The sequence below is a fragment of the Phyllobates terribilis genome, unplaced genomic scaffold (genome assembly GCF_046119375.1).
Source record: "Phyllobates terribilis strain yellow unplaced genomic scaffold, ASM4611937v1 Scaffold_5__5_contigs__length_657084704, whole genome shotgun sequence".
Classification (NCBI taxonomy): Eukaryota; Metazoa; Chordata; class Amphibia; order Anura; family Dendrobatidae; genus Phyllobates; species Phyllobates terribilis.
In genome coordinates, this window is record NW_027362765.1 from 441,647,723 (window position 1) to 441,675,116 (window position 27,394).

The following is a 27,394-nucleotide window of genomic DNA, read 5'->3' on the forward strand; positions in this document are numbered from 1 at the left end:
TGACCACAACAGGGTACCATGCTCGGGGGAGACAAAGCTCATCTCCTTTTCTCCATAGTCCTTCTTTTTCTTCTGCCCCCTGTTTCTGCCACTCTTCTTTTTCTTCTCTACTCACCTGCTGGTGGGCTTCTTTGAGCCGTGTAATTAAGTCAAATTCTGATACTGCACTAATAGTGTGGTCAGTTGTCAGAGGTTTTACTGCAGCTCGCTTAGCAGCCTTGTCGGCTCGGTCATTACCCCTAGCTATCTCGGTGTCGAGTCTTACATGTGCAGGTACTTTTATTACTGCTACTTGTTTGGTTGAGGCAGCTGATTCTAGGATTTGTCTAATCATTTGTCCATGTTTTACTGGTTGACCTGAAGCTGTCATGTAACCTCTAGCTCTCCATATACATCCAAAATCATGTACAATACCATATGCATATCAGTAAAAAATATTAGCGGTTTTTTCTTTTGCTAACTGTAATGCTCGTATTAGAGCTAATAGTTCAGCTTCCTGGGCTGAACAGCTGGCCTGCATTGGCTCAGCTTCAATAACATCATAATCTGATACAATGGCATAACCTGTGTGAAAGTTACCAGTTTCATCTGCATACCTACTACCATCTATATACATATGTAGGTCTGGATTGTCAAGAGGGGTGTCCTGTACATTAGGTAGCCCTTGTGTTTCTTGTTCTATACACTGTAAGCAATCATGTATTATATTGTCTTGTTCGTGGTATTGTAAAAAAAATTTTCATCTTCGTCTTCCTGACCTCCTTCCACTCCCCCCTTTGTCTCTAGTGGTAACAGAGTGGCTAAATTTAGAGACAATATGCGGCGAAAAGTGAGGTTTGGTGGCATTAGTAAGGAGCATTGTAATCTAAGATGTCTAGCCATTGAAATGTGTTTTGGCAATACCTGATTCAGTATGCCATGTACATCATGTGTAGTTTGTACTATTAGGGCATGGTCTAGTACTATTTCTGAGGCTTTTTCTACCAAAAGAGAGACAGCTGCTACTACTCTGACACATGATGGTGCAGCTTTGGTAACATTATCTAATTGAGCAGAATAGTATGCGACAGGTCTTTGTTTATTTTCATGTTTCTGTGTTAGTACTCCTGTAGCATGATTAGACATTTCCGCAGCCATTAATTGGAATGGTTTGGCGTAGTCTGGGATTCCCAAGGCCGGGGCTGACATGAGACCTTTCTTGAGGTCTTGAAAGGCTATGAGTGCTGATTCAGTTAACTGGAAAGGTTCGATTTTTAAACAATCATATAGAGGTTGCATAAGCTGACTAGCATGTATAACCCATTGTCTGCAGTGTGATACTATTCCCAAAAATGCTCTTAATGTTTTGTAGTTCTTGGGAGGAACAAGATCTCTAATGATTTTTAGTCTGTCGGCGGTGAGGTGCCGAATACCTTGTGAAATGCAGTGTCCTAGAAATACTACCGTAGTCATACAAAGTTGTACTTTTTTCTTGTTAACTTTACAGCCCATGTCTGCTAGAAATATTAACAACCTTATTGTGTTGCTGTTTGCGGACTCTTGAGCAGGGGCACATAACAATAGGTCATCAACATATTGAAGAATTACAACCTCATCCGTAGGTTTGAAATTTTGAAGAACTGATCTCATAGCTTCTGAGTACAAGGTAGGTGAATGTATCATACCCTGTGGTAATCTTGTCCATGCTAATTGTCTATTCTTAAATGTAAATGCAAACAGTTTGTAACAGTCTGGGTGTAATGGTACTGAAAAAAATGCATTTGATAAGTCTATGACAGAAAATACTCGTGCTGTTGCTGGGATCTGTGATAGCAATGTGTGTGGATTTGGCACAACAGGAGTAATAGGTTCCAAAATTTTATTTATCTCTCTTAGATCATGTACCATCCGGTACCTAGCAGCTGACCCCTCAGTAGATTTCTTTTTTACGGGGTACAACGGTGTATTGGCTGGTGACTTTACTTCTATCAGTACTCCAGTTTTTAGATAATCTTTTATCTGTTCTCCTATGGCGTGTTCTTGTTGGGCACTAATAGGATACTGTCTCAATTGGGGTAGTGTCACACCTGGAACAGGAGTGACTTTTACAGGAGCTATTGGCATTAGTCCTACATCGGTGTCATGTTGTGCCCATAATTTTTCTGGTACCTCAGAAAGATCTAAAATAATTTGGGTAGGGGCAGGATCTTTCTCATCCTCTAAGGCTTGGACTTTTACAATGTTTTCTAGAGACTCTTGGTCATCAGGCACCAAAATTTGGACTCTACCATCCTTTGTCTCTTATCACTCCTGCTTTTCTAACCCGAATGTCCTCCCATAGTTTCCTGTTAAACCTGTCATGCCTTGCTACCTGAAAAGTTTTGCAAACTTTCCCTAAATTCTTAGTTGCTTCTACACCACACCTTTCTTTCACGATTGTATAGACATCTTGTTCATCATTTGTGGTCTTAGTCTGTTTGTTGCCCATTTTTCCTGACTATTCTTACCTTAGGAGGCTTTTTGGGTTAGATAAAATATATTCTATATTTTACCTTTCCTCGTTACCTATTCTGTCCTAAGGAGCCAGTATCTTGTTGCCCATTTTTCCTGACTATTCCTACCTTAGGAGGCTTTTTGGGTTAGATAAAATATATTCTATATTTTACCTTTCCTCGTTACCTATTCTGTCCTAAGGAGCCAGTATCTGAAACGGTTTATCTGGACCGTTTTGTCTGAAGTGTAGAGTAATTCTAACACACATATATATGGCAACAAGGGCAAGACCAACAATACATAAAATGAACCATACAGTCTCCATTACATATCGTGTCCCTGGAGTATTATCATTACTTCCATGGGCTCATTCTGTCAATCTCTTATCCGTCAAAAAGGAGGACAAAGGTTCGGGAGTTAAGCGTGAGCGAAGGTTTCCCCGAAAGGACACAACCTTATGACTCAGTTAGGCAATCTCCGTAATACTTATGTCATCTACCTTAGTGCGGCTTATGAGGCTATTCCCGACATCCACATCTCTTTCATACCATCCGTTTCATAACCTTCTCTGACCTCTCCTTCGGCAGATCCTACAGTATATACATGAATGACCCGAGCTATAGGTATCCTTCTCTACTAGTTCCTCAATCCCAACACAAGATATGCATGAAATTTACGGACTATCGCAGAGCAGATGTAAGAGAACTAACAGTGTCTCTTACCTGGCCAGGTTTGTCATCTGCTGTTCCGATGTCCCAATCTCAGCGGTTACTCGTGCCGGTCGATGAACTTGAAGGAATACGCAGACCTCGGGTCCCTGTTTCGGGCGCCAGGAAATGTTAGGATCATTCAGCCATGGAGGGTCCTTGTTGGAGTCGGGGTATCCCCGTAACAAGAAATACACAGACACGTAGTGTATAATCAAGTACTGGGAAGCCCCTGAGCGCGTCTGCCTCTATTGGAGCTGTCCCTTTTATTTATACTAATAATCTTAGTTTGTTGTCATACATGCGCAGTAAAATGCCTTTGTTCTACAAGCAGCGAAATAATGATTCATTACAGTGGAATGTTAATAAGAAAGTTTCATAAAAAGTGTTAATTCATAGCAGTAGAAGGTTACTGAGACAGCTAAAAACAGGTTACAATCTAGTTTCCGGGCGTCAGTCCAAATGTCCAGATAAGGAAAGAATTACTTCATCTGTGTCTTACATCGTAATCTTGCGTGAAGCATCACTCCCATCATCCTCTCACATGTGAGGAATGCCTGTTTTTCCAGCATTCCTCACATGTATTAAATCTGTCAAACAGTTGCAAATCATGTTCACGGAGCGATGAAAACTTAAAGCCCGTGCACGCTGTAAATACTCAGTGCTCGCCCGAGTATACTCGGCGAAAGGGTTAACAAAACATACTCGCTCATCACTAGTTCCAGTGAGTGGTTTATGTTCTGGCTGTAATATTGTTTTTTTTTATTTTTTTCTAGTAAATATTGTTCAGAAATTTATGATCAGAAGCCTGAAGAAGGGTAAATCCTAATGTAATGTGTGCAGAAGGTTTGTGGTGATCCTGCCGCAACCACATAAAGATGCAGAAACCTTTTTAAGAACCTACATTCTCATATTTTGTGGAAGATTTTGATTTTCAGCAAATTTACCATAATAATTTCTTCACTGTAGTCTGTGGAACAGCAAATGAGTTAGCCCATGTACTTGGTGTCTTCTGGCAGCCTTGCTCAGGACATTATCTGTTATCCTGAGTATCAACAATATGTATTTTTTTTTTTATATTTTTGGATACAATGATTTAAAATCGTTCCTTCTTTATGGTGATGCATCTTTGTATGTGTTGGGGCAGTTATGAGCATGCTTTCCTATTTTCTTATTCATCAGTGAATATCCTTTGATCAGGTGTCAAGAAGGTCCTGTCCAAATTCAGAATATCAGATATTCCACACAGTCAAAAGTTAAAATGCTCCTTAATTTACCAAGTTCTACAAGAAATCCTTGCAATTCCTAAATGACAGTCATGTAAGAGTTACTGTACTTTCTTTATAAAAGTGGCACAAACATTTTGATGGTTTCAAATCATACTGGGTGAGACAGAACAGTTTGTGGTTGGAGGTCACATTGGTTGCACAATGCACTTGAAGGTTACAGAATCTTAGCTTTGTGTCCAATTCTAAGCAGCGCTCGGTCCAGGGAACCTGTCACGGGGTGTCGTTTGACATTACAGAAACTTCTTTAAGCTGTCTCTCTAAGACCCAGCGGCTACCTTCCTCTGGCTAATTAACACCCTGGCCTGGGTGTATAAATACCTGTTGTGTGCCAGAGGGAGGAGCCAGCGATATTCACATTATCCCTTGTGAAGACTTGAGCAAGAGCCGTACTTCTACCTCTCTGGTGCTAGAGGACGTGTGCGCATTTGTCTTGTCAAATGGAGCAAAATTTTTAATGAAATCCAATGATTTTGAGCCCCAAATACATAAAATTCAGGAAGAGGGTCAGAGCGGAAATTTACTTTAAGGGTTCGCTCACATTAGCATATAAATCGGATGTGTGCAATGCGAGAAAAAATTGTTCATGACATACGGAATCACATATACACGACACTCGTCCAACTTTTCGGGATGAACGTCGGAGCGATTTTTAATGCGTTGATGTGAGCGAACCCTAAGGCTCAGTATTCTAATGGTGGTGATGATGGGTGTACAATATATATTCTTTAAGCGCCCTAATATTGACTATGGTTTCAGAATGCTAAATAAAAGAGACCCATCTGCTTTGTTCTAGGTAAAGATCGGACTCGTCCATTTTTCTTTGGTGCACAGCGGGATCTGAATGCTCTCTACAATGGAGATATGACTATGGAGGACCGACTGGCGGTCACTGAAGACATGGCCCGAAAGCTACTCAATGAGGATGAGGTGGCGGCAGTGCTGCGCCATTGTCGCAGGGTAAGGAAGTGATCATTTCACCTATATACAGGGTCAGTAATATAAAGGTTAGGGAAAGAGAACAACTTTTTGTTTTTATGAAGAAAGCAATACAGGAATCATACTATTTATTCACTCACTTCTTGTCTCAATATTGACCATGTGCACAGCCCTATGATGACAAGGGGTGATATATGTTATACTGCACTCAATGAAATTTATGGTTCCATACTTGGCCTCCATCTACTTACAACTGAGGTTTTCTCTTGGCCTCCACATACTTACAACTGAGGTTTTCGCTTGACCTCCATCTACTTACAACTGAGGTTTTCTCTTGGCCTCCATATACTTACAACTGAGGTTTTCTCTTGGCCTCCACATATTTACAACTGAGGTTTTCTCTTGGCCTCCATCTACTTACAACTGAGGTTTTCTCTTGGCCTCCACATACTTACAACTGAGGTTTTCGCTTGACCTCCATCTACTTACAACTGAGGTTTTCTCTTGGCCTCCATATACTTACAACTGAGGTTTTCTCTTGGCCTCCACATACTTACAACTGAGGTTTTCTCTTGGCCTCCATATACTTACAACTGAGGTTTTCTCTTGGTTTCCATATATTTACAACTGAGGTTTTCTCTTGGCCTCCATATACTTACAACTGAGGTTTTCTCTTGGCCTCCATATATTTACAACTGAAGTTTTCTCTTGGCCTCCATATACTTACAACTGAGGTTTTCTCTTGGCCTCCATATCGAAAAAATTTGCCTCGTTCCATCAGATGCCACTGTGCTTCTAGGGAAAAGTATCTCAGTAATTAACAAACCTAAAGTGCCAACGGCTTCACAATATGAAAATGCACTTTAAGGACTGGGGAGAGGTAGATCTGGAGAGCCACAAGTTGGAGAACCTGTTTGGATCACCTTACCACTGTAGCTCACTCGTCCACTCTCCTTCAGTCAGAAGACACCATGTGAATATATAATTTATTAGTCTCTCTTCACTCCTTCACTAATATTACCATACAGGAACAGAAATACTGAAAGAATGGCAGTGCCGGACCCCTGAAGGCTGGACAATTGGGGGGAACACAACAGACCGTGTTGACTTTATCGGGGTTGTGTTTGTGTCATGTCGACAGTCCTTTTACTGGAAGAAAAAGTCCAACGTACTGAGCTACAATATATACTAATGAGGCTGAATGTGTATTGGGGGTGGTGTGTAGTAATCCTCTTCATTACCCCCAGCCCAGGATCTCCTTTTTCTCCTTCAGTGACAGCTCCTCTCTTCGCTGGCCAAACACTAATGCAGCAGAGAGATGAGGTATCAATCAAGGAGAAAAGGGTTGCACATGGTGGGGAGTAATGAAACAGACTGAAGCACTTGCTATTTATCGGTCTGCCCCCATTGAACTTCCAGCCTCATTAGATATTAGTTTAGGGTATACAGGTATCTATTACCTTATATTCTCAAGACTTACACAGCCATTTATTCTGTTCAGGGGATCTAAAGTTATAGATTTCTTTTAAGTTAATTTGTGGTCTCTTGAAGAAGCCAAATATAACTATTCGGCCCTCGGGCCAATAAAGCGGTTATGCAACCCTCCTATAGTTTATTAAGTAAAGCATTCTTATCTTTGACCGTGGCGCCAGAAAACAGTCAAAAAATTATATTTTGCTGCTACTAATTGGTAGCTAGTATATACTTTCTTATAGAAATATTTTTAGGTGTGAGGATACGTCATAAAGATATACAAAATTTGCTACATATAGTGCTTTGAGTCTATGATGGTTATAGATCTAAATAAAAAGTATACATAAGTGCAAGAAAAAGGAGCCTACTCTACTATGTCCATGTGCCCTAATGAAACAATCCTCTTATGTTTAAGATATTTCTGTCTTGGACATTTGTGCATATTCACATGTCTAATAGATAAGTCCCACCTCTGGGACCCGCATCTATCTCGAGAACTGTGCATGAGCTCCTGAAAATTGCTGAGCAAGTAAAGCATATCATAAATGACAGATATGGACAGAATATTTTAACTGAAGTTATACAAGTTATGGGATGAAACTTTTACCCTAACATTACCTCTCCTACCAGTATATCCAGGAAGGAGGGATTGAAGATCTCGTCAGACCATTGCTTGCAATTTTGGACCGACCCGAGAAGCTTCTCCTTTTACGAGATGTAAGGTAGGATTTCTCTTCTGTAGAATCTGGTAGATGAAAATCATGGAAAGAAATCTATTTCTATCGAGCACATGTTGCCTTACAGAACAGGTCTGCTCAAGTCAGAGCTTTTGGGTCTGTTGGACTTCCAATGCTCTTTCTCATGGCTTTTCTTTGCAAAGTTCCTGCATTGATTCCTTAGTTGTAGGTGAATAAATTAGAGTTTCCTGATTTACTCTCCCCAACATCTTTTATTCCCCCACTATAGGGTGACCACTACATTACACTGAAACCTAAGTACTTAGATGGTGGTCACACTCCTGTCACGTAGGTTGGACCATTCACCAGCCCCTAAAAGTTTCTACCTTTATGAATGTATCAGCCTTCACCCAGAATTTTTGATCTCCAGATTCAACCAACTCTATATGCCATACTTACCAACTTTTCCAGACTGTATCCCTGAAGATACTTTGTTGCTCAAGAAATGTAGTGCCACTATTTTTTAGTTCCTCCTAGAGCAGTGGTCCCCAACCTTTTTTGCACCAGGGACCGGCTTGAAGCAAGATCATTTTTCCATGGCCCAGCAAGGAGGGGGTGGGGTGGGCGGGGCTTTGGTCATATGGGGGCGGGGTAATGGAGGGATTTGGAGTTTAGTGCATACTTATCATATAGTGTAGACCAGGTCCCCGCCAGGAGCTATGCCAGGAGCCCCACATAATGTGCTGTGCCAGGAGCCGCATCACTGAGGCCCCATCACGCCCTGCAGCAGGACAGGGCAGCTGTCCTGACAGCTGCTGTTCAGCTGCATTTACTTCATCCCAGGGGCGGACACAGACTGTAGTGGGCCCCTGTGCAAGAAATTTTTGGGGGCCCCCCCCGCCCTTCATAAGGCAACAAAGTTATGTAAACATAACCCCCCCATGTGCATCTCTCACCCCCCCATGTGCAGCTCACCCCCGTGCATCTCTCATCCCCCTCCGTGCATCTCTCATCCCCCTCCGTGCATCTCTCATCCACCCCCCGTGCATCTCTCATCCCCTCCGTGCATCTCTCATCCCCCCCGTGCATCTCTCACCCCCCCGTGCATCTCTCATCCACCCCCCGTGCATCTCTCATCCCCCCCGTGCATCTCTCACCCCCCCGTGCATCTCTCACCCCCCCGTGCATCTCTCATCTCTCCCCTCCCTCCCATGTGCATCTCTCATCTCTCCCCTCCCCCCATGTGCATCTCTCATCTCTCCCCTCCCCCCATGTGCATCTCTCATCTCTCCCCTCCCCCCATGTGGATCTCTCATCTCTCCCCTCCCCCATGTGCATCTCTCATCTCTCCCCTCCCCCCATGTGGATCTCTCATCTCTCCCCTCCCCCATGTGCATCTCTCATCTCTCCCCTCCCCCCCATGTGGATCTCTCATCTCTCCCCTCCCCCATGTGCATCTCTCATCTCTCCCCTCCCCCCATGTGCATCTCCCATTCCCCCCACTCCTAGTTAATTGTATTTAAAAAAAAATAAAACTTGTTATACTTACCCCCATGCGATCCCTGCAGAATCCTGGCGCTCGTCCAAATCGCTGACACCAGGTTCTCCTGACTTCTGGCCATGTGACGGCGCCGTCACATGACCGGAAGTCAGGGGAATCATGAAGGTGCTGCCGCAGCAGCGCAGCGCTAAGATGTCCCGGACCCGGCGCTTAGCATGCGGCCGGGGGCCCCATGAGGAGAGAGACGCACAAGAGGGGGGCTCCGAGGGGGCTCCTACCGGCCGGGCCCCATACTGGAGTCAGGGCAGTCATGCCCTGATGGCGGCCCTGCTGGAGGCTGGAGGGGCCCCCTCTCCCCGCGGACCGGCTGAAAAACCCCAACGGCCCGGTCCTGGTCCGCGGACCGGCGGTTGGGGACCTCTGTCCTAGAGGATACGCCCCTCCACAGTACTTCCATGCTCCAGCTCTAAATGTGTATTTGGATATGATGGCAAAAAAAAACTTCTGGAATCACTTGTTTCTGGAAAATATCAGGAGACTTTAGTGGCACTCGAAAAACTCACCAACTCTTCCAAGAGTCCGGGAGATTTCTCCATTTTACCAGGAGCCTCCTAGACGTCTAGTATGCTATATGCTATTAACCAAAAATTTGACACTTTCTTCAATATTTCTGTAACCACAATTCAATACCTCTGGCAGGTTGGTAGGAAAACAGAAGTTTTTCCCAGTCACTTACCCTCTTTAAAGAGGTCTATAGAACTAAATATGGCTTGCCTTTAAGATTGGCCATAAATCTTACCCCAAAGACTCCTGCCATTCATCATTGAATGGGTATGATCTGCAGGATCTGGAGCAGTCACATGTCTCAAAAACCTATGTGCCTGCATACACAAATTTAAAGGGGTGCTGCGCTCTCAGGTGATCGGAGGCGGTCATGTAAATTCACACAGACTCCTACTACCATATGCTATCATCCTGTGATAAAATCCAAATTTATAAAAGTGATAAGAATAGAAAGCATCATATCAAACAATATTTAAAGTTACTGAATCTGTGTGTCTCTTTAGTTTTGTCGTTATAATGGGAATTTATTGTGTTTTATATGTGATATAACAGAGGTTTGATTGCACTGACGGATCTTGGACGCTTCGACAGTATGGTTATCTCCCTGGAGATGGAAGCTTATGATGCCCTCAAGAGCCGATCAGGTAGATTAGCATTTGATTCTGATTTAATTTTTTGTTTAATTCTCTAAAACTGAAAAAGTGATAAAATAACAAAATAATTTATACTCACCTGATAAATCCTCCCCCGCTGCAACAATGATGACTTCCTCACCATGCAAACATGACAACTGCAGCTAAAGACTGTGCTCAGCAAGGTTGTGACGTACGTGCTGACATTATCACTGAGGACATTGATTAACTGCAGTCGTCATGTGCAGATGGTTGACCGGTAGGACCACAGGAGCAATGATGATGAAACAATGCGGCATTTACCAGTTGAGTAATACAATGACGAGCAAAAGGGTAACAATGTGTTGAACTTTTAACTTTCTGGCTCCATATTTCACCATCCCCTACTGCTTCGAACGTAAGACTACCAACATTTTATAGACAATCATCTTGGCTATGTCATATATAAATTTGACTTGCAACTATTCAACATATGATTAGTTATGCAGATTCTTGTCATGTCATTGCATTGTTACTGTTTTCCTTCTGGTGGTGGAAAAATATTTTTTTTTCCTGTAGACTACAAATTATAACCTGTTCTTCCATTCCCTAATAGCTCAGTGTATTATTAGGTTGATTCCCAAGTGAAAGGTCACTGTTTCAATCGAGGAGCAGCCATGAAGAAGATTTCCCAAGAAAAGAGAAACAGCATCATTCAACTCACCGATAGCGGTCTCTCGGCCAAGAAAATTGCCAAACTGCATGATGTGAGCGCCTTGACAGTTGGAAGAATGCGAAATGAAGTCCGTCCATCCATTCAAAACCCAAGAGGTGGATGTCCAGGCAAAATATGGGAGTCAACAAGTCGGCTCATCACAAGGTCTATCAACACGGCAGTGGAGGTAGCTCATATGCTTCATAATATTAACATCACAGAAGTCCATGCAAGCACAGTATGACGCACGTTACACAAGTCTGTAATGATGGCTTGAAAAAAGGTGAAGAAGCTTTGACTTCAATATCATGATAAGAAGCATCATTGTAAAAAAATACGAAAAGTGGATAGTAGAAGATTGGAAACCGGTGATTCGGAGCAATGAGATGAACATCAATAGACTAGGCTCTGATGGGTCTGGAAGTAACAAGGGAAAAAGTTGCTAACGGATTGAGAAATTGAAGGAACTGTCAAGTTCGTGGAGAAGCCTGATGTTATGGGGTTGTTTCACAGCCAAAGGCGTTGGATTCTTGACCAAGATCGATGGTGGTCTCACTGCTGAGCTATATGTGAGTGTCACTCAAGTACTATGGGTATAAATAGGAAGACATAGTGTTCCAGCAGGGCAACGACCCGAAGCATACATCGAGATTGGCAAAGAAATGGTTCAATGAAAATGAAATAGAGGTACTGGATTGGCTCCCACAGTCCCCAGACCTCAACAGAGTCGAACATTTGTGGGTAGAGTTGAAGAAAAAGCTGTATACATACCCAAGTGAGTCGTCCAGTATGCACCAACTTTGGGAACATGTAGAAGAGACCTGGGATCAGATTTCAGGCTAGACATGCTTGAATCTGATCGAGAGCATGCCCAGAAGGATTCAACAGTGTTGAAAGCCAAAGGTGAATTTACAAAATACTAACAAAATAATACAAATTAAAATTTTGGTTTTTAGGAGCAAAACAGTAATTATGCAGTGATATGACAAGAATCTGCATAACTAATCATATGCTAAATAGTTGCAAGTCAAAATTTATGTATGGGATAGCCAAGATGATTGTCAATAAAATGATAGTAGTCTCATGTTCCAAGCAATAGTGAATGGTGAGATATGGAGACTGAAAGTCAAAAGTTCAAAATATTGTTAACCTTTTGCTCTTCACTGTAATTTGTTATTTTATCACATTCCTACTTTGGGGCAATTTTCAACCTGTTCTTTTCCAGAAATGCAACAGATTTGTGTTTTGGATCATTGTCAAGTTGGAAAAGTGCGCGTCTTCTAAAGGCACGGAGAGCTGTGTGACATGCAGAAGTAGTGCTGTTGCAGAGTGTGACATGCGGAAGTAGTGCTGTTGCTTTAAAAGCATTCAGCTACTATTAGAAGTAACACAAGCACAGGAGACAGGAAGTGTTGTGCTCCAGAAACATCCAGCAACTAGAGGGGTTAACCCAGTCACAGGAAAAGGGGAGTGTTTTGGCAGAGCCCCAGGGGGATTGTGGGGAAGTGGTTTACCTTCTGGCTGGAGCCGAAGAGAAAGGTGGCGTGTGTGTTCTGTATCTCACAGAAGCGCCCCTGCAAGTGAAAAGGATTCAAGTCAGGAGTGAAGCTAAACACAGGTCAGGTAGGGTTCCTAAACTGGCAGTGCAGAGTCTTGTCAGGCAGAAAGATAAGGACTGGAAGAAATGGTGTCACGATGATACCGTCAATGAAATGTAGCTCCCTGACATCAGCAGCATTTATACAGCCCTACCTAAGGACACTGCCATCACCGTGTTTCACTGTAGGCACCATGTATTTTTGTAAATTCATTATTCTACATGCATGGTGCTAATAGTACTTTCTCCCAAGTGATTCAGTGGCCAAGTGTTTCCTGATCTGAACGCAATTGAACACCTATGAAGAATTCTGGAGAGACAGGTTGAGCATCACTTTGCATTCAGCATTCAGATTCTAAATGAGGTCGTTCTTGAAGAATGGAAAAAGATAGATGTTGCAATATGTTGCCAACTTGTTCACTCCATGCCTAGAAGACTTGGTGCTGTCTTTAAAATTCATGAACAAATACAAAATACCAGATGTAGCAGTTTTAGATGCGCAGTGTATTCGTTTTTGCTTCAACTAATTTGAGTAAGGCTGCGTGCCCATGATGCGGTTTTTATGTTTTTCCGCTGCGTTATTTCTGCTGCGGAAACACTTCAAAAATGCTCAGTGCAAGGTCTGTAATGTTTCCCAATTATAATCCGCATGTGCTATGCACATGCTGCGGATTATCATTGCGGAAAAATCCGCAGCACTACCATTAATTTTGCGGTATCACGGCGAAATCGCCGCCATTGACTTGCATTGAACCGCATAATATCCGATGCATACATGTATGCATGCGAATGTTATGCGGTTCAATGCGCGGATGGTACCCGGGTCTGGAGAAGAGGAGACTCTCATCCGACCTGGGTACCATTAAGAAAAAAAGAATTAAAATGTAAAAAATAAAAAAAAAACATTATACTTACCTCTCCTGTGGCGTCCTCTGTCCTCAGCATCCCGCGGTGTTCTGAAAGGACCTGCACTGACGTCATTTAGTCATGTGATGGTCACGCGATCACTGACGTTGGCGGTCGCGTGACCTGTCAGCTGACTAAATGACGTCAGCTCAGGTCCTTTCAGAACACAGCGGGATGCCGAGGACAGAGGAAGCAACCGGAGAAGGAGACCGGGGACCACCGGAGAGGTAAGTATAATGTTTTTTTTTATTTTTTACCTTTTAATTCTTTTTTTTTACTATTGATGCTGCATTTAAAGCAGCATAAGTTGGTCACACAATATAAATCCACGCCAGTTGCATGGATTTATATTGTGTGACCAACTTGTCAAGCACTTTTCCAAGTGATGCTCAAAATTGCTTGGAGAAGCGCTTGAAAAAAACGCATGCGGAAATGCATGCAAAAACGCTTGAAAAAACGCTTCTCCCTGGCAGAAAAACGCATGTAAAATCCGCATGCATTTTTTTCTGCCAGGGAGATGCAGAAACGCTCAGAAAATTTTCTGCTTCATTTCTGCATCGTGGGCACATAGCCTTAAACTGAAGATAAAGTAATGAAAGTTATATTATTAACCTTACTTTCATCTTCTGGGTTAAAAAATGTTCTTTGAAACTCAGTCTTGTCAAAATTTTGGAAATCGTTCCTATGTTCAGTGAGACATTAATTAAAATCTTACTTTTCAAAGGGAATGTTCTCATTTATGCTAAACACTGTATATATATATACTGTATATATATATATATAAGCAGTATAGGGAAGCCCACTCTCTGATGCTTCAGCATTGAGGGGAATGGTGTTGAGCATGCTTTTTTTGTGATCCTTGTGAATCAAATCTCAAAACGTTCAAATTTCCATGAAACCACAAATTTCAGGAAATTTGATTTGAAGTTGATCCTCTGCAGATCGATCCGCTCAACTCTAATGGTAACTTGCTAATCGGTCGGGACCAACCGTTATGACCACCACTGATCCCGAATATTGAGGTTTGCAAAAACCTTCTGAATGGAGCGGTGGCATGTGCACCATCACTCCACTCATTCTCTATGGGCTAAGGCTGCGTGCCCACGTAGTGTTTTTCAAGCATTTACGCTGCGGAATTTCCACAGCGGAAACGCTTGTTAAACGCTAGGTAATCCGCACCCCATGGTCCCCAAGGGGATTCCGCATGTTCTATGCCCACGCTGCGGACTTTTCCGCAGCGTTTATGCCGCGTTCAAAAATCCGCAGCATGTTCATTAATTTTGCGTTTCCGCAAGCGGAATTGCCTTGTGCAATGCATTAAAAACGCAAGGCAATTCCGCATGTGGTAAACGCGCGTTAAGCGCGCGATAAACGCGCAATAAACGCGTGCGGTATTCCGCATGCGTTTTTCTGGGAGAGGACATGCGGAAATGAAGCAGAAATTTTCTGCTTCATTTCCGCAACGTGGGCACATAGCCTTAAAGTGTTCAGCAGACCAAATAGTTATACTGGAGTGCACTACATACATTGTAACTGGCAATACCAACTTGTACAATATGCTCTTCTTATTAAATACTTAATTAGTCTCACTTAGAGTGTGAAAGGATAGGAATGAAGAACACCCACAAGACATTCCAGGACTAATGCTTCTCATTTAGGCAGAGGTACCGAAACACTCAGAGCTTCCCACCGTGACCTTTGCACAGCTGTCACTGGACCATTATAGTGAGATGGTAATATAATAATAATAATTTTATTTATATAGCACCAACATATTCCGCTGCACTTTACAATTGAGCGGTTATATGTACTGAGCATATTTTGTCACTGTCATAATTACTGGAGGTAACTATATCATTACTCTAAAATCAATTGTCCCCCTGCAGTTATTGGTCTGATGTTCACCTTGCCCCCATTGTTCTTTGGTTTCCTGGTCGAATGCTCAAATCACAGCAAATGGGGGGGAAATACATGCTCATCCAATCGCTGAGACAAGTCACTGTAGTGGCTAGTGATCGACCCAGTTGGCATTTCTACTCATTTCCTGTGTATAAAGGACAGGAGCCGGAAGCAGAGACCAGCGGGGATAAGGAGCATCAGAACAGAACCTGTGAGAGATTGAGTAGGGAGAGTATTATGTCTTTTAGAATTTTAAACAATTCTCTGAACAATTAAAAAAAAATCCCTGGAGACCCTTTAATTAGGGCGCTTCTATAATTCCAGTGTTTTTAACAGGTTTTATTTTGTGTATTTATTCTAGTGGCATCTCCTGCACTCCGGCCGGCCATGTCCAACACTCTTCCCAGGAAACATCTTGTTACACCTATTCCAGGTAAGTAATTATTATTATTTTTAGATCACCATTGATTCCGTAGTGCTGTACATGAGGAGGGGTTGCATACAAAATACAGATATCACTTACAGTAAACAAACTAACAATGCTAGACTGGTACGGAGGGAAGAGGACCCTGCCCTTGTGGGCATACAGTCTACAGGGTATTAGAGGAGGAGACAGTAGGTTCAGGGGGGTTGCGGAAGCTCCGCTGGTAGTGGGGTGGCAGCGCGGTCATTGCAGGCTGTAATCTTTCTTGAAGAGATGGGTTTCAAGCTCCGTCTGAAAGTTCTGAATATGATGGACAATGGGACGTGTTGAGGCATGAAATTCCAGAGAAAGGGGGATACTCCGGAAAAGTCTTGGAGGTGATTGAGTGAGGAATGTACGAGAGTGCAGGAAAGAAGGAGGTCTTGTTAGGACCGGAGATTATGTCTGGTAAGATATCGGGAGATTAGTTCGGAGATATATGGAGGAAACAGATTATGGTTGGCTTGTAGGTCATTGTTAGTCGTTTATGCTGGATTCGTTGGGGAATTGGGAGCCAATGAAGGGATTTGTAGAAGGGAGAAATGGAGGAGTAGCGAGGGGAAAGGTGGATTAATCATGTAGCAGAGTTAAGGATGGACTGGAGCGGTGCGAGAGTGTTAGCTGGAAGGCCACAGAGGAGGATATTGAAGTAGTCTTTTTGTGACAGATTTTCCCTGTCTGTTGTGTTTATTGGCCTGTAATTTCAGAGGACTACTCTGAAGGACCATTTTTTATTGGGTGTTCCTCTCAAGATGATTGACTGTATATTAGCAGACTTTTTATATACTATGCACCTTTAATACTATTAGTTTTATACTAAGTTCTTTGTTAGGAAATATATATTTAGTACTTTACTTACTTTTTTTAATCTCAGATCACAGAGGAGCCTTCGAGCTTAAGCCAGTAGAAGATCTAATGATACACAATGATAAACCGCTGATAGGGCGAATGAACAGATTACAGGTTTCGGATTCTACAAAAATAAAACGGACACAAAAAAACTTTACCCCACTTGAAGATGTGCCAGTCGATTCATATGATGCCCAAAACGTAACTTTTAGCAAGTCTTCCTCTAGCAAGGCAAAGCCAAATTGGCTTCTTGCAGAACCCACAAAGTCATCTTCTGATTTATCCCAAATGCCCTCATCTCTGTCCAGTGATAACAAGTCTTTGTCTACAAGGGGTAGAAAAGATCAAAAAGACTCAAGTGAGAACTCAAAAGCATCGAGGACTACCCGCAGCAGATCTAGAGAAAAAGACAATGCTTATACTGTGCTCAACAAACCCAAGAAATCCAGGCCAATCTTATCTCAGATATTCGGTGGAGTATCCCTGAGTCCTTCAAATCTTGATATCAAGCTGAAACCTGTGAAATTAGAGATGGAGACCAATCATGTAGAAGCTGATCTTGTGTCACAAAATGGCTTTGGTGAAGAGAAGGAGGAAGAGTATGAGCTTGTGACTGTGATGGTCTCCAAGATGAAGCAGTCTTTGGGTAAGTTGCACATCAAAGACGTATCCTAACTTTGATCTCAAATACAGTTGCCCGGCTTCCTTTAAAGAGTAACCATCATTTTATTTCATTTCATTTTTCCATAAATCAATAGTACACCTTAAAATAAGAAATTTTATAATATACCTTATCACAGAAATCTGCTTTTTTTCTCTCTTCTAGGACTGATCATTCATTCTCAAAATTCTCAAGTCAAAATCTGTATTCAGTGAATACCAACTTTCCTATTACTGAGATAGGAGATGACAGTTGGTACTCATAAAGTTCTATGGGGAACTGTAACTGTCATTCCAGGAGAACTTGCAACAGAATGTCTGTGTTTGTCTCTAGCTCCTGCCCTCTACATAGAACTTTATGAGCACCATCTCCTATCTCAGTAATTTTTATTAAATTTTTATTAAAATAAAGTAAAAATGCATTTGGACATACACATTTCCACTGAAAAATCATTTGACTGACAATCCTACAGTTAAAAAAAACTCAGAATAAAAGCCTGTCGAGGGGCGGACACATCATTGGTGCAACATGTGCAGCCGTACAGAGGTCCAAGAGGTAAAGGAGGCCACTTCTACCTCCAAATTAAGTGAAATTGTGCACTATGATGAGCTATTGGACTGTACAGGGCCCATATATTGTTCTGCTCCTAAGCCTGTCCATTCTTGATCGATGCGATACCCCTGGCACAGGTAATAGATCCTGCCCCCAACATGGAAAGTGAATAAAATACAAGACTGTATTAAATCGCATTAGTCAGTTTTTTAGTTGTAAAACACACACAGGATAAAAACAGTCATTAGAAGACATAAGACATAATGAGACCGCCATAGATTGCTGATTAGAGTAGTGCATACAGAAGGGGGCAGCGGGATACTGTAATAATACTCATACATCCAGTATATAGTAGTGAATGTGAGGAGCTCACTGGCCAAGACGCACAACAGCGACCCTAAACATCAGGGAAAATGAAATGCCTACGTGTGCGGTGTCTTCTGCTGCAAAAGGTTTCCGAGGTGTTTGTATACCTCTAGACCACACATGTCAAACTCTGGCCCGCGGGCCAAATCTGCTCCACAGAGTGATTATATTTGACTGTGACGCCAGCAGTGCTCCCCCTGCCGGGATTACACTTTGAACTGAAAGCAATACAATTGAAAGCAATGATAGAAGAGGGAGGACTATGTGGGGCCATTATTCTGTTTGGAGGACTATGTGAGGCCCATTATTCTGTATGGAGGACTATGTGGGGCCATTATTCTGTATGGAGGACTATGTGGGGCCATTATTCTGTATGGAGGACTATGTGGGGCCCATTATACTGTATGGAGGACTATGTGGGGCCATTATTCTGTATGGAGGACTATGTGGGGCCCATTATTCTGTATGGAGGACTGTGTGGGGCCCATTATTCTGTATGGAGGACTGTGTGTGGCCATTATTCAGTATGGAGGACTATGTGGGGCCATTATTCAGTATGGAGGACTATGTGGGGCCATTATTCTGTATGGAGGACTATGTGGGGCCCATTATACTGTATGGAGGACTATGTGGGGCCATTATTCTGTATGGAGGACTATGTGGGGCCCATTATTCTGTATGGAGGACTGTGTGGGGCCCATTATTCTATATGGAGGACTATGTGGGGCCATTATTCAGTATGGAGGACTATGTGGGACCCATTATTCTGTATGGAGAACTATGTGGGGCCCATTATACTGTATGGAGGACTATGTGGGGCCATTATTCTGTATGGAGGACTATGTGAGGCCCATTATTCTGTATGGAGGACTATGTGGGGCCCATTATTCTGTATGGAGGACTACGTGTGGCCATTATTCAGTATAGAGGACTATGTGGGGCCATTATTCTGTATGGAGGACTATGTGGGGCCCATTATACTGTATGGAGGACTATGTGGGGCCATTATTCTGTATGGAGGACTATGTGGGGCCCATTATTCTGTATGGAGGACTGTGTGGGGCCCATTATTCTATATGGAGGACTATGTGGGGCCATTATTCAGTATGGAGGACTATGTGGGGCCATTATTCTGTATGGAGGACTATGTGGGGCCCATTATACTGTATGGAGGACTATGTGGGGCCCATTATTCTGTATGGAGGACTATGTGGGCCCATTATTCTGTATGGAGGACTATGTGAGGCCCATTATTCTGTATGGAGGACTATGTGGGGCCCATTATTCTGTATGGAGGACTATGTGAGGCCCATTATTCTGTATGGAGGACTATGTGGGGCCCATTATTCTCTATGGAGGACTATGTGGTGCCTATCATTCTGTATGGAGGACTATGTGGGGCCCATTATTCTGTATGGAGGACTATGTGGTGCCTATTATTCTGTATAGAGGACTATGTGGGGCCCATTATACTGTATGGAGGACTATGTGAGACCCATTATATTGTATGGAGGACTATGTGGGACCCATTATACTGTATGGAGGACTCTGTGGGGCCCATTATACTGTATGGAGGACTATGTAGGGTCCAATATTCTGTATGGAGGACTATGTGGGGCCCATTATACTGTATGGAGGACTGTGTGGGGCCCATTATACTGTATGGAGGACTATGTGGGGCCAATTATTCTGTATGGAGGACTATGTGGGGCCCATTATACTGTATGGAGGACTGTGTGGGGCCCATTATACTGTATGGAGGACTATGTGATGCCCATTATTCTGTATGTAGGACTCTGTGGGGCCCATTATACTGTATGGAGGACTATGTGGGACCCATTATTCTGTATGAAGGACTATGTGGGACCCATTATACTGTATGGAGGTCTATGTGGGGCTCATTATACTGTATGAAGGACTATGTGGTGCCCATTATTCTGTATGGAGGACTATGTGGGGCCCATTATACTGTATGGAGGACTATGTAGGGCCCATTATTCTGTATGGAGGACTATGTGGGACCCATTATTCTGTATGGAGGACTATGTGAGGCTCATTATACTGTATGGAGGACTATGTGGTGCCCATTATACTGTATGGAGGACTATGTGGGATCCATTATTCTGTATGGAGGACTATGTGGGGCCATTATTCTGTATGGAGGACTATGTGAGGCCCATTATTCTGTATGGAGGACTATGTGGGGCCCATTATTCTGTATGGAGGACTATGTAGGGCCTATTATCCTGTATGGAGGACTATGTGGTGCCTATTATTCTGTATGGAGGACTATGTGGGGCCCATTATACTGTATGGAGGACGATGTGGGGCCCATTATTCTGTATGGAGGACTATGTGGGGCCCATCATTCTGTATGGAGGACTGTCTGGCCCATTTTACAGTATGGAGTACTATGTGGGGCCCATTATTCTGTATGGAGGACTATGTGGTGCCCATTATACTGTATGGAGGACTATGTGGTGCCCATTATTCTGTATGGAGGACTATGTGGGGCCCATTATACTGCATGGAGGACTATGTGGGGGCCATTATACTGCATGGAGGACTATGTGGGGCCCATTATACTGTATGGAGGACTTTGTGGGCCCATTATAATGTATGGAGGACTATGTGGGGATATTAAACTGAATGGAACACTATGTGGGGCCCATTATACTGTATGTAGGACTATGTGGGCCCATTATACTGTATGGAGGACTATGTGGGGCCATTATTCAGTATGGAGGACTATGTGGGGCCATTATTCAATATGGAGGACTATGTGGGGCCATTATTCTGTATGGAGGACTATGTGGGGCCCATTATACTGTATGGAGGACTATGTGGGGCCATTATTCTGTATGGAGGACTATGTGGGGCCCATTATTCTGTATGGAGGACTGTGTGGGGCCCATTATTCTATATGGAGGACTATGTGGGGCCATTATTCAGTATGGAGGACTATGTGGAACCCATTATTCTGTATGGAGGACTATGTGGGGCCCATTATACTGTATGTAGGACTATGTGGGGCCATTATTCTGTATGGAGGACTATGTGAGGCCCATTATTCTGTATGGAGGACTATGCGGGGCCCATTATTCTGTATGGAGGATTATGTGTGGCCATTATTCAGTATAGAGGACTATGTGGGGCCATTATTCTGTATGGAGGACTATGTGGGGCCCATTATACTGTATGGAGGACTATGTGGGGCCATTATTCTGTATGGAGGACTATGTGGGGCCCATTATTCTGTATGGAGGACTGTGTGGGGCCCATTATTCTATATGGAGGACTATGTGGGGCCATTATTCAGTATGGAGGACTATGTGGGGCCATTATTCTGTATGGAGGACTATGTGGGGCCCATTATATTGTATGGAAGACTATGTGAGGCCCATTATACTGTACGGAGGACTATGTGGGGCCCATTATTCTGTATGGAGGACTATGTGGGCCCATTATTCTGTATGGAGGACTATGTGAGGCCCATTATTCTGTATGGAGGACTATGTGGGGCCCATTATTCTGTGTGGAGGACTATGTGAGGCCCATTATTCTGTATGGAGGACTATGTGGGGCCCATTATTCTCTATGGAGGACTATGTGGTGCCTATCATTCTGTATGGAGGACTATGTGGGGCCCATTATTCTGTATGGAGGACTATGTGGGGCCTATTATTCTGTATAGAGGACTATGTGGGGCCCATTATACTGTATGGAGGACTATGTGAGACCCATTATATTGTATGGAGGACTATGTGGGACCCATTATACTGTAGGAAGGACTCTGTGGGGCCCATTATACTGTATGGAGGTCTATGTAGGGTCCAATATTCTGTATGGAGGACTATGTGGGGCCCATTATACTGTATGGAGGACTGTGTGGGGCCCATTATACTGTATGGAGGACTATGTGGGGCCAATTATTCTGTATGGAGGACTATGTGGGGCCCATTATACTGTATGGAGGACTGTGTGGGGCCCATTATACTGTATGGAGGACTATGTGATGCCCATTATTCTGTATGGAGGACTCTGTGGGGCCCATTTTACTATATGGAGGACTATGTGGGACCCATTATTCTGTATGAAGGACTATGTGGGACCCATTATACTGTATGGAGGTCTATGTGGGGCTCATTATACTGTATGAAGGACTATGTGGTGCCCATTATTCTGTATGGAGGACTATGTGGGGCCCATTATACTGTATGGAGGACTATGTAGGGCCCATTATTCTGTATGGAGGACTATGTGGGACCCATTATTCTGTATGGAGGACTATGTGGGGCTCATTATACTGTATGGAGGACTATGTGGTGCCCATTATACTGTATGGAGGACTATGTGGGATCCATTATTCTGTATGGAGGACTATGTGGGGCCATTATTCTGTATGGAGGACTATGTGAGGCCCATTATTCTGTATGGAGGACTATGTGGGGCCCATTATTCTGTATGGAGGACTATGTGGGGCCTATTATCCTGTATGGAGGACTATGTGGTGCCTCTTATTCTGTATGGAGGACTATGTGGGGCCCATTATACTGTATGGAGGACAATGTGGGGCCCATTATTCTGTATGGAGGACTATGTGGGGCCCATCATTCTGTATGGAGGTCTATGTCTGGCCCATTTTACAGTATGGAGTACTATGTGGGGCCCATTATACTGTATGGAGGACTATGTGGTGCCCATTATACTGTATGGAGGACTATGTGGTGCCCATTATTCTGTATGGAGGACTATGTGGGGCCCATTATACTGCATGGAGGACTATGTGGGGGCCATTATACTGCATGGAGGACTATGTGGGGCCCATTATACTGTATGGAGGACTTTGTGGGCCCATTATAATGTATGGAGGACTATGTGGGGATATTAAACTGAATGGAACACTATGTGGGGCCCATTATTCCGTATGGATGACTATGTGTGGCCCATTATTCTGTATGGAGGACTATGTGGGCCCATTATACTGTATGGAGGACTATGTAGGCCCATTATACGGTATGGAGGACTATGTGGGGCCATTATTCTCTATGGAGGACTATGTAGGCCCATTATTCTGTATGGAGGAATATGTGGGGCCATTATTCTCTATGGAGGTCTATGTGGGACGATTAGTCTTTATTGAGAACTATGTGGGGCCATTATACTATATGGAGGACTATGTGAGACCCATTATACTGTATGGAGGACTATATGGGGCCCATTATACTGTATGGAGGACTATGTGGGGACATTCTGTATGGAGGACTATGTGGGCCCATTATACTGTATGGAGGACTTTGTGGGCCCATTATACTGTATGGAGGACTATGTGGGCCCATTATACTATATGGAGGACTCTGTGGGACACATTATACTGTATGGAGGACTACGTGGGGCCCATTATACTGTATGGAGGACTATGTGGGGCCATTATACTATATGGAGGACTCTATGGAGCCCATTATGTATGGAGGGCTATGTGGGGCCCATTATACTGTACGGAGGACTATGCGGGTCCCATTATACTGTATGGAGGACTATGTGGGGCCCATTATACTGTATGGAGGACTATGTGGGGCCCATTATACTGTATGGAGGACTATGTGGGGCCATTATTCTGTATAGAAGACTATGTGGGGCCCATTATTCTGTATGGAGGATTATGTGGGGGCCATTCTGTATGGAGGACTATGTGGGGCCCATTATTCTGTATGGAGGACTGTCAGGCAAATTATACTGTATGGAGGACTATCTGGGGACATTATTCTGTATAGCCGACTATGTGGGGTCCATTATACTTCATGGAGGTCTGTGTAGGGATCACAGTTGGGGCATCATACTGTGTTGGGGTCACAGTAGAGCCATCATACCGTGCATGTGGAGGAATTCACTGTGGCGGTATCATACTGTGTTTGAGGGGCACTTTTGCTGGCATCATGCTTTATTATATGTATTAATTAAATGTTTTTATCCTTTGTTATTACATATTTAAATTAGGCCATTGGGCCATATTCTTTTTACTGTGTTTACATCGCTTATTATATTCCAGTATGCCCCTTTTGTGATTATGTGTTTTATTTTATTCTAAGATCTGTTAATTAAAATGTACTTTGTTCGTGGGACAAGTCCTTTAAGTTTCCTTCCAAATGAAAATGTTAATCGTTATATTTGATGATAAGAAAAGACTTCCTCAACTGCAGACATTTTTTTTAATAGATATCAAGGTTGGCCCTTGATTTTGTCCACGTTTTTAATTTTGTTCCTCTGTATATTTGAGCTTCACATCCCTGCTCTAGATGTTACAGATCTTGGAAACCCATAGTTGCAGAGACTTCAGATTGCAAAAAATAAACTTTTCTTTACTGTAGAATTGAAATAGCAGTATATACAGGTAATAGCCGGCACAGCTCTTATAGGTATAGTTGGTTTTCTAACAGAGGTATTAGTTGAGCGGTGGATGAGGTGGGTCGTCACTTGAGAATAGCAATACAACTTTATCACACAGCGTGTTTGGTCTCCGCAATCTCCCTTTGTATATCTTCTTTCCTATAGCGCAACTTCTGTCCGATGCCTCAGTGTCCGTCTGTAGTGTCCTAAGTCAACACCTGCTCACGGTCCCACCTCACTGTCTCTGGGGTCTTCTTCTGACCCATAGTGGTTCCTAGACTCTTCGGTGCTGAACTGTTCTCCCTCTTTCCATCACAATTCTGGAGGCATCCAATTAATGCTATCGTTGCGGGTGATACAGGATGACATACTCATCCATACTGGGAGACATAAGAGTTAACTGTTGTGCGCTTTAAGTGCCGCTGCAATTTATTTAAGATCCTGAGATCCTGCTGACCACTGCCAGTTATATTCTGACCTCCTTCTGTGTAACCTGCCTTGCTATTCTGTCCTGACTTTTGACTCCGGCTTGATTTTTGACTATTCTCATACTTTACGATTTTGTCCCCGCACCGACCTCCTGATTCTGACTACCCGCTTGCCTCCTGATTTTGTCGATGATGCGACTTGTCGGCTTTGACCCTGCTTGGCCACCTTTCCAGCCTCTGGACAGTAGCGCTTCCATGCTAGCTCTCCACTGGATCCCGTTGTCAAACCTGATCTCTATATAGGGGTAAATGGAATTGGGGTTTCTCTGGCTTATGCCAAGTCTGGCTGAGGTAGCCATTTAGAGCCTGGGGCCTCTGACAGACGTAACAGTATGGTGGGAACCTGGTACCTGAAAGCTTTCTTGTGTGTCCCTAGACAGGTACATATTTGATATTTTTACGTGCCCTAAGTATAGTGGAGTGATGTTTTAGGTAATATCTATGCCACTGCCCTTTACAGTTTTTTTGGTTTGCACATAGTGAGGAGCTTGTACCTCAGACATTTGCTTATCCGCACACATTGCTCCTACTTTTGGTACTCTTGGTGGTTAATCTCTAAAGCTATGTTCACACATGTTGGGTTTTTCAGCACTTTTTGCCGCAGATTTTTATGCAAATTTTCAGTTGCTTTTTGCAGTACCAGCAAAGTCTATGAGAAACCTGAATTCTTTGTTCACACATCATGGTTTTTTTTCTTGCTGCGTACTTTGTGCCTTGGTTGGATTTTTGGAAAATAAAGCGTGTCACTTCTTTCAGCGTTTTTTCACCCATAGGAAGTAATGGGTGGTGAAAAAAACGCATCAAAACGAACCAAAATTCGCATCAGCGTTTTTTCAGCGTTTTTGATGGCAAAATAGAATGGGGTTCTTTTTTTCACAGAACTGTATGTACATGCGTAAAAAGAGACAGAAGGACAGTGAGAAAAACACTGAAAAAATGCAGCAAAACCTGCATTTTTGAAGCAGCTGATTTCCTGCCAGAGATTAGGTTTTGCTGCACATTTGTGACGCTGAAAAACCCAACATGTGTGAACATAGCCTAAGTCATACGATTTATGTGCACTTTTATATACCTGCTGTATAGCTATTATTACTGTATTCTGCTGCCCCCTTGTGTATGCACGAGACAGTGCAGCAACCTAAGAAGAAATCCTCACTGTCCCACCTTCCCTTTTATTTAGTGACGGTTTAGAGCCATTTTGTGTTTTCATCTATAACTAACTTTTATGGAACGTAATAAAGTATTTATTCATTTTCAATGGGAAAGTGTTGTGGGCATGATCTATGACCTGTGCAGAGGTTATTATGCAGGGAGAGGGAAAGAGGCGATCTGCTGGGACCATCACCTAGGTGTTATCTGCTTTTAGATTTTTATTATGGGCATTACTATGACATTGTAATCCTTCCTGTAATGACATGGAGAAGACTGCTGAAATGTGATCTCTACAGAACAGGAAATATCAATGCTTTATGAGACCCAATGGCTCATGTGCAAGTATCGGGAATGTTTAAATATAAACCATGAAATTAGAAGAAACACTATTAACCAATTTTAAGACTGTCAATATGGTATTTTATTTATTTGTATGTACTCCTGATTGCAGAATACTTGCAATGGCTGTCATAGGAGATAAATTGTGCAATGTATAAAGTAGTGGGAATTGTAATTTTAAGATTTATGCATATTCATATTTTATAGGTATTAGCATTTCTGGGGGCATGGAATCTAAAATTCAACCAATGGTTAAAATAGAGAAGATCTTTCCAGGAGGAGCAGCTTTTGTCAGTGGAGATCTACAGGTAAAGATATCTTGATTTTCTGATCTTCCACCAATACCCTGCCATTATCATTTCACTTTAATAACTTCAAAATTCACAGATGAAACCTGAACTAAGTTTGGCATGGTCCAAAAGAGGTTATCCAACTCTACACTGTGTGCAGAATTATTAGGCAAATGCGTATTTTGATCACATGATACTTTTTATACATGTTGTCCTACTCCAAGCTGCATAGGCTAGAGAGACAACTACCAATTAAGTAAATCTGGTGATGTGCATCTCTGTAATGAGGAGGGGTGTTGACTAATGACATCAAAACCCTATATAAGGTGGGCTTAATTATTAAGCAACTTCCTTTCCTTTGGCAAAATGGGTCAGAAGAGAGATTTGACGGGCTCTGAAAAGTCCAAAATTGTGAGATGTCTAGCAGAGGGATGCAGCAGTCTTGAAATTTCCAAACTTTTGAAGCGTGATCACCGAACAATCAAGCGTTTCATGGCAAA

At 42.9% G+C, this 27,394-nt stretch overlaps 1 protein-coding gene across 2 annotated transcripts in view; it reads left to right on the top strand.

The window, feature by feature from the left end:
• PDZD7 (PDZ domain containing 7) overlaps positions 1-27,394 on the top strand; it is a 92,746-nt gene that overhangs the window by 61,975 nt on the left and 3,377 nt on the right. Inside the window, exons 10-16 of one of the 2 annotated variants that reach the window (XM_073685293.1) lie at positions 3,956-3,997; positions 5,262-5,425; positions 7,508-7,599; positions 10,172-10,263; positions 15,709-15,780; positions 16,685-17,305; positions 26,812-26,912. In XM_073685293.1, coding sequence (XP_073541394.1) covers positions 3,956-3,997; positions 5,262-5,425; positions 7,508-7,599; positions 10,172-10,263; positions 15,709-15,780; positions 16,685-17,305; positions 26,812-26,912 — 1,184 coding nt within the window. The remainder of the gene's footprint in view (positions 1-3,955; positions 3,998-5,261; positions 5,426-7,507; positions 7,600-10,171; positions 10,264-15,708; positions 15,781-16,684; positions 17,306-26,811; positions 26,913-27,394) is intronic. The other variant, XM_073685294.1, reaches the window with a different exon arrangement.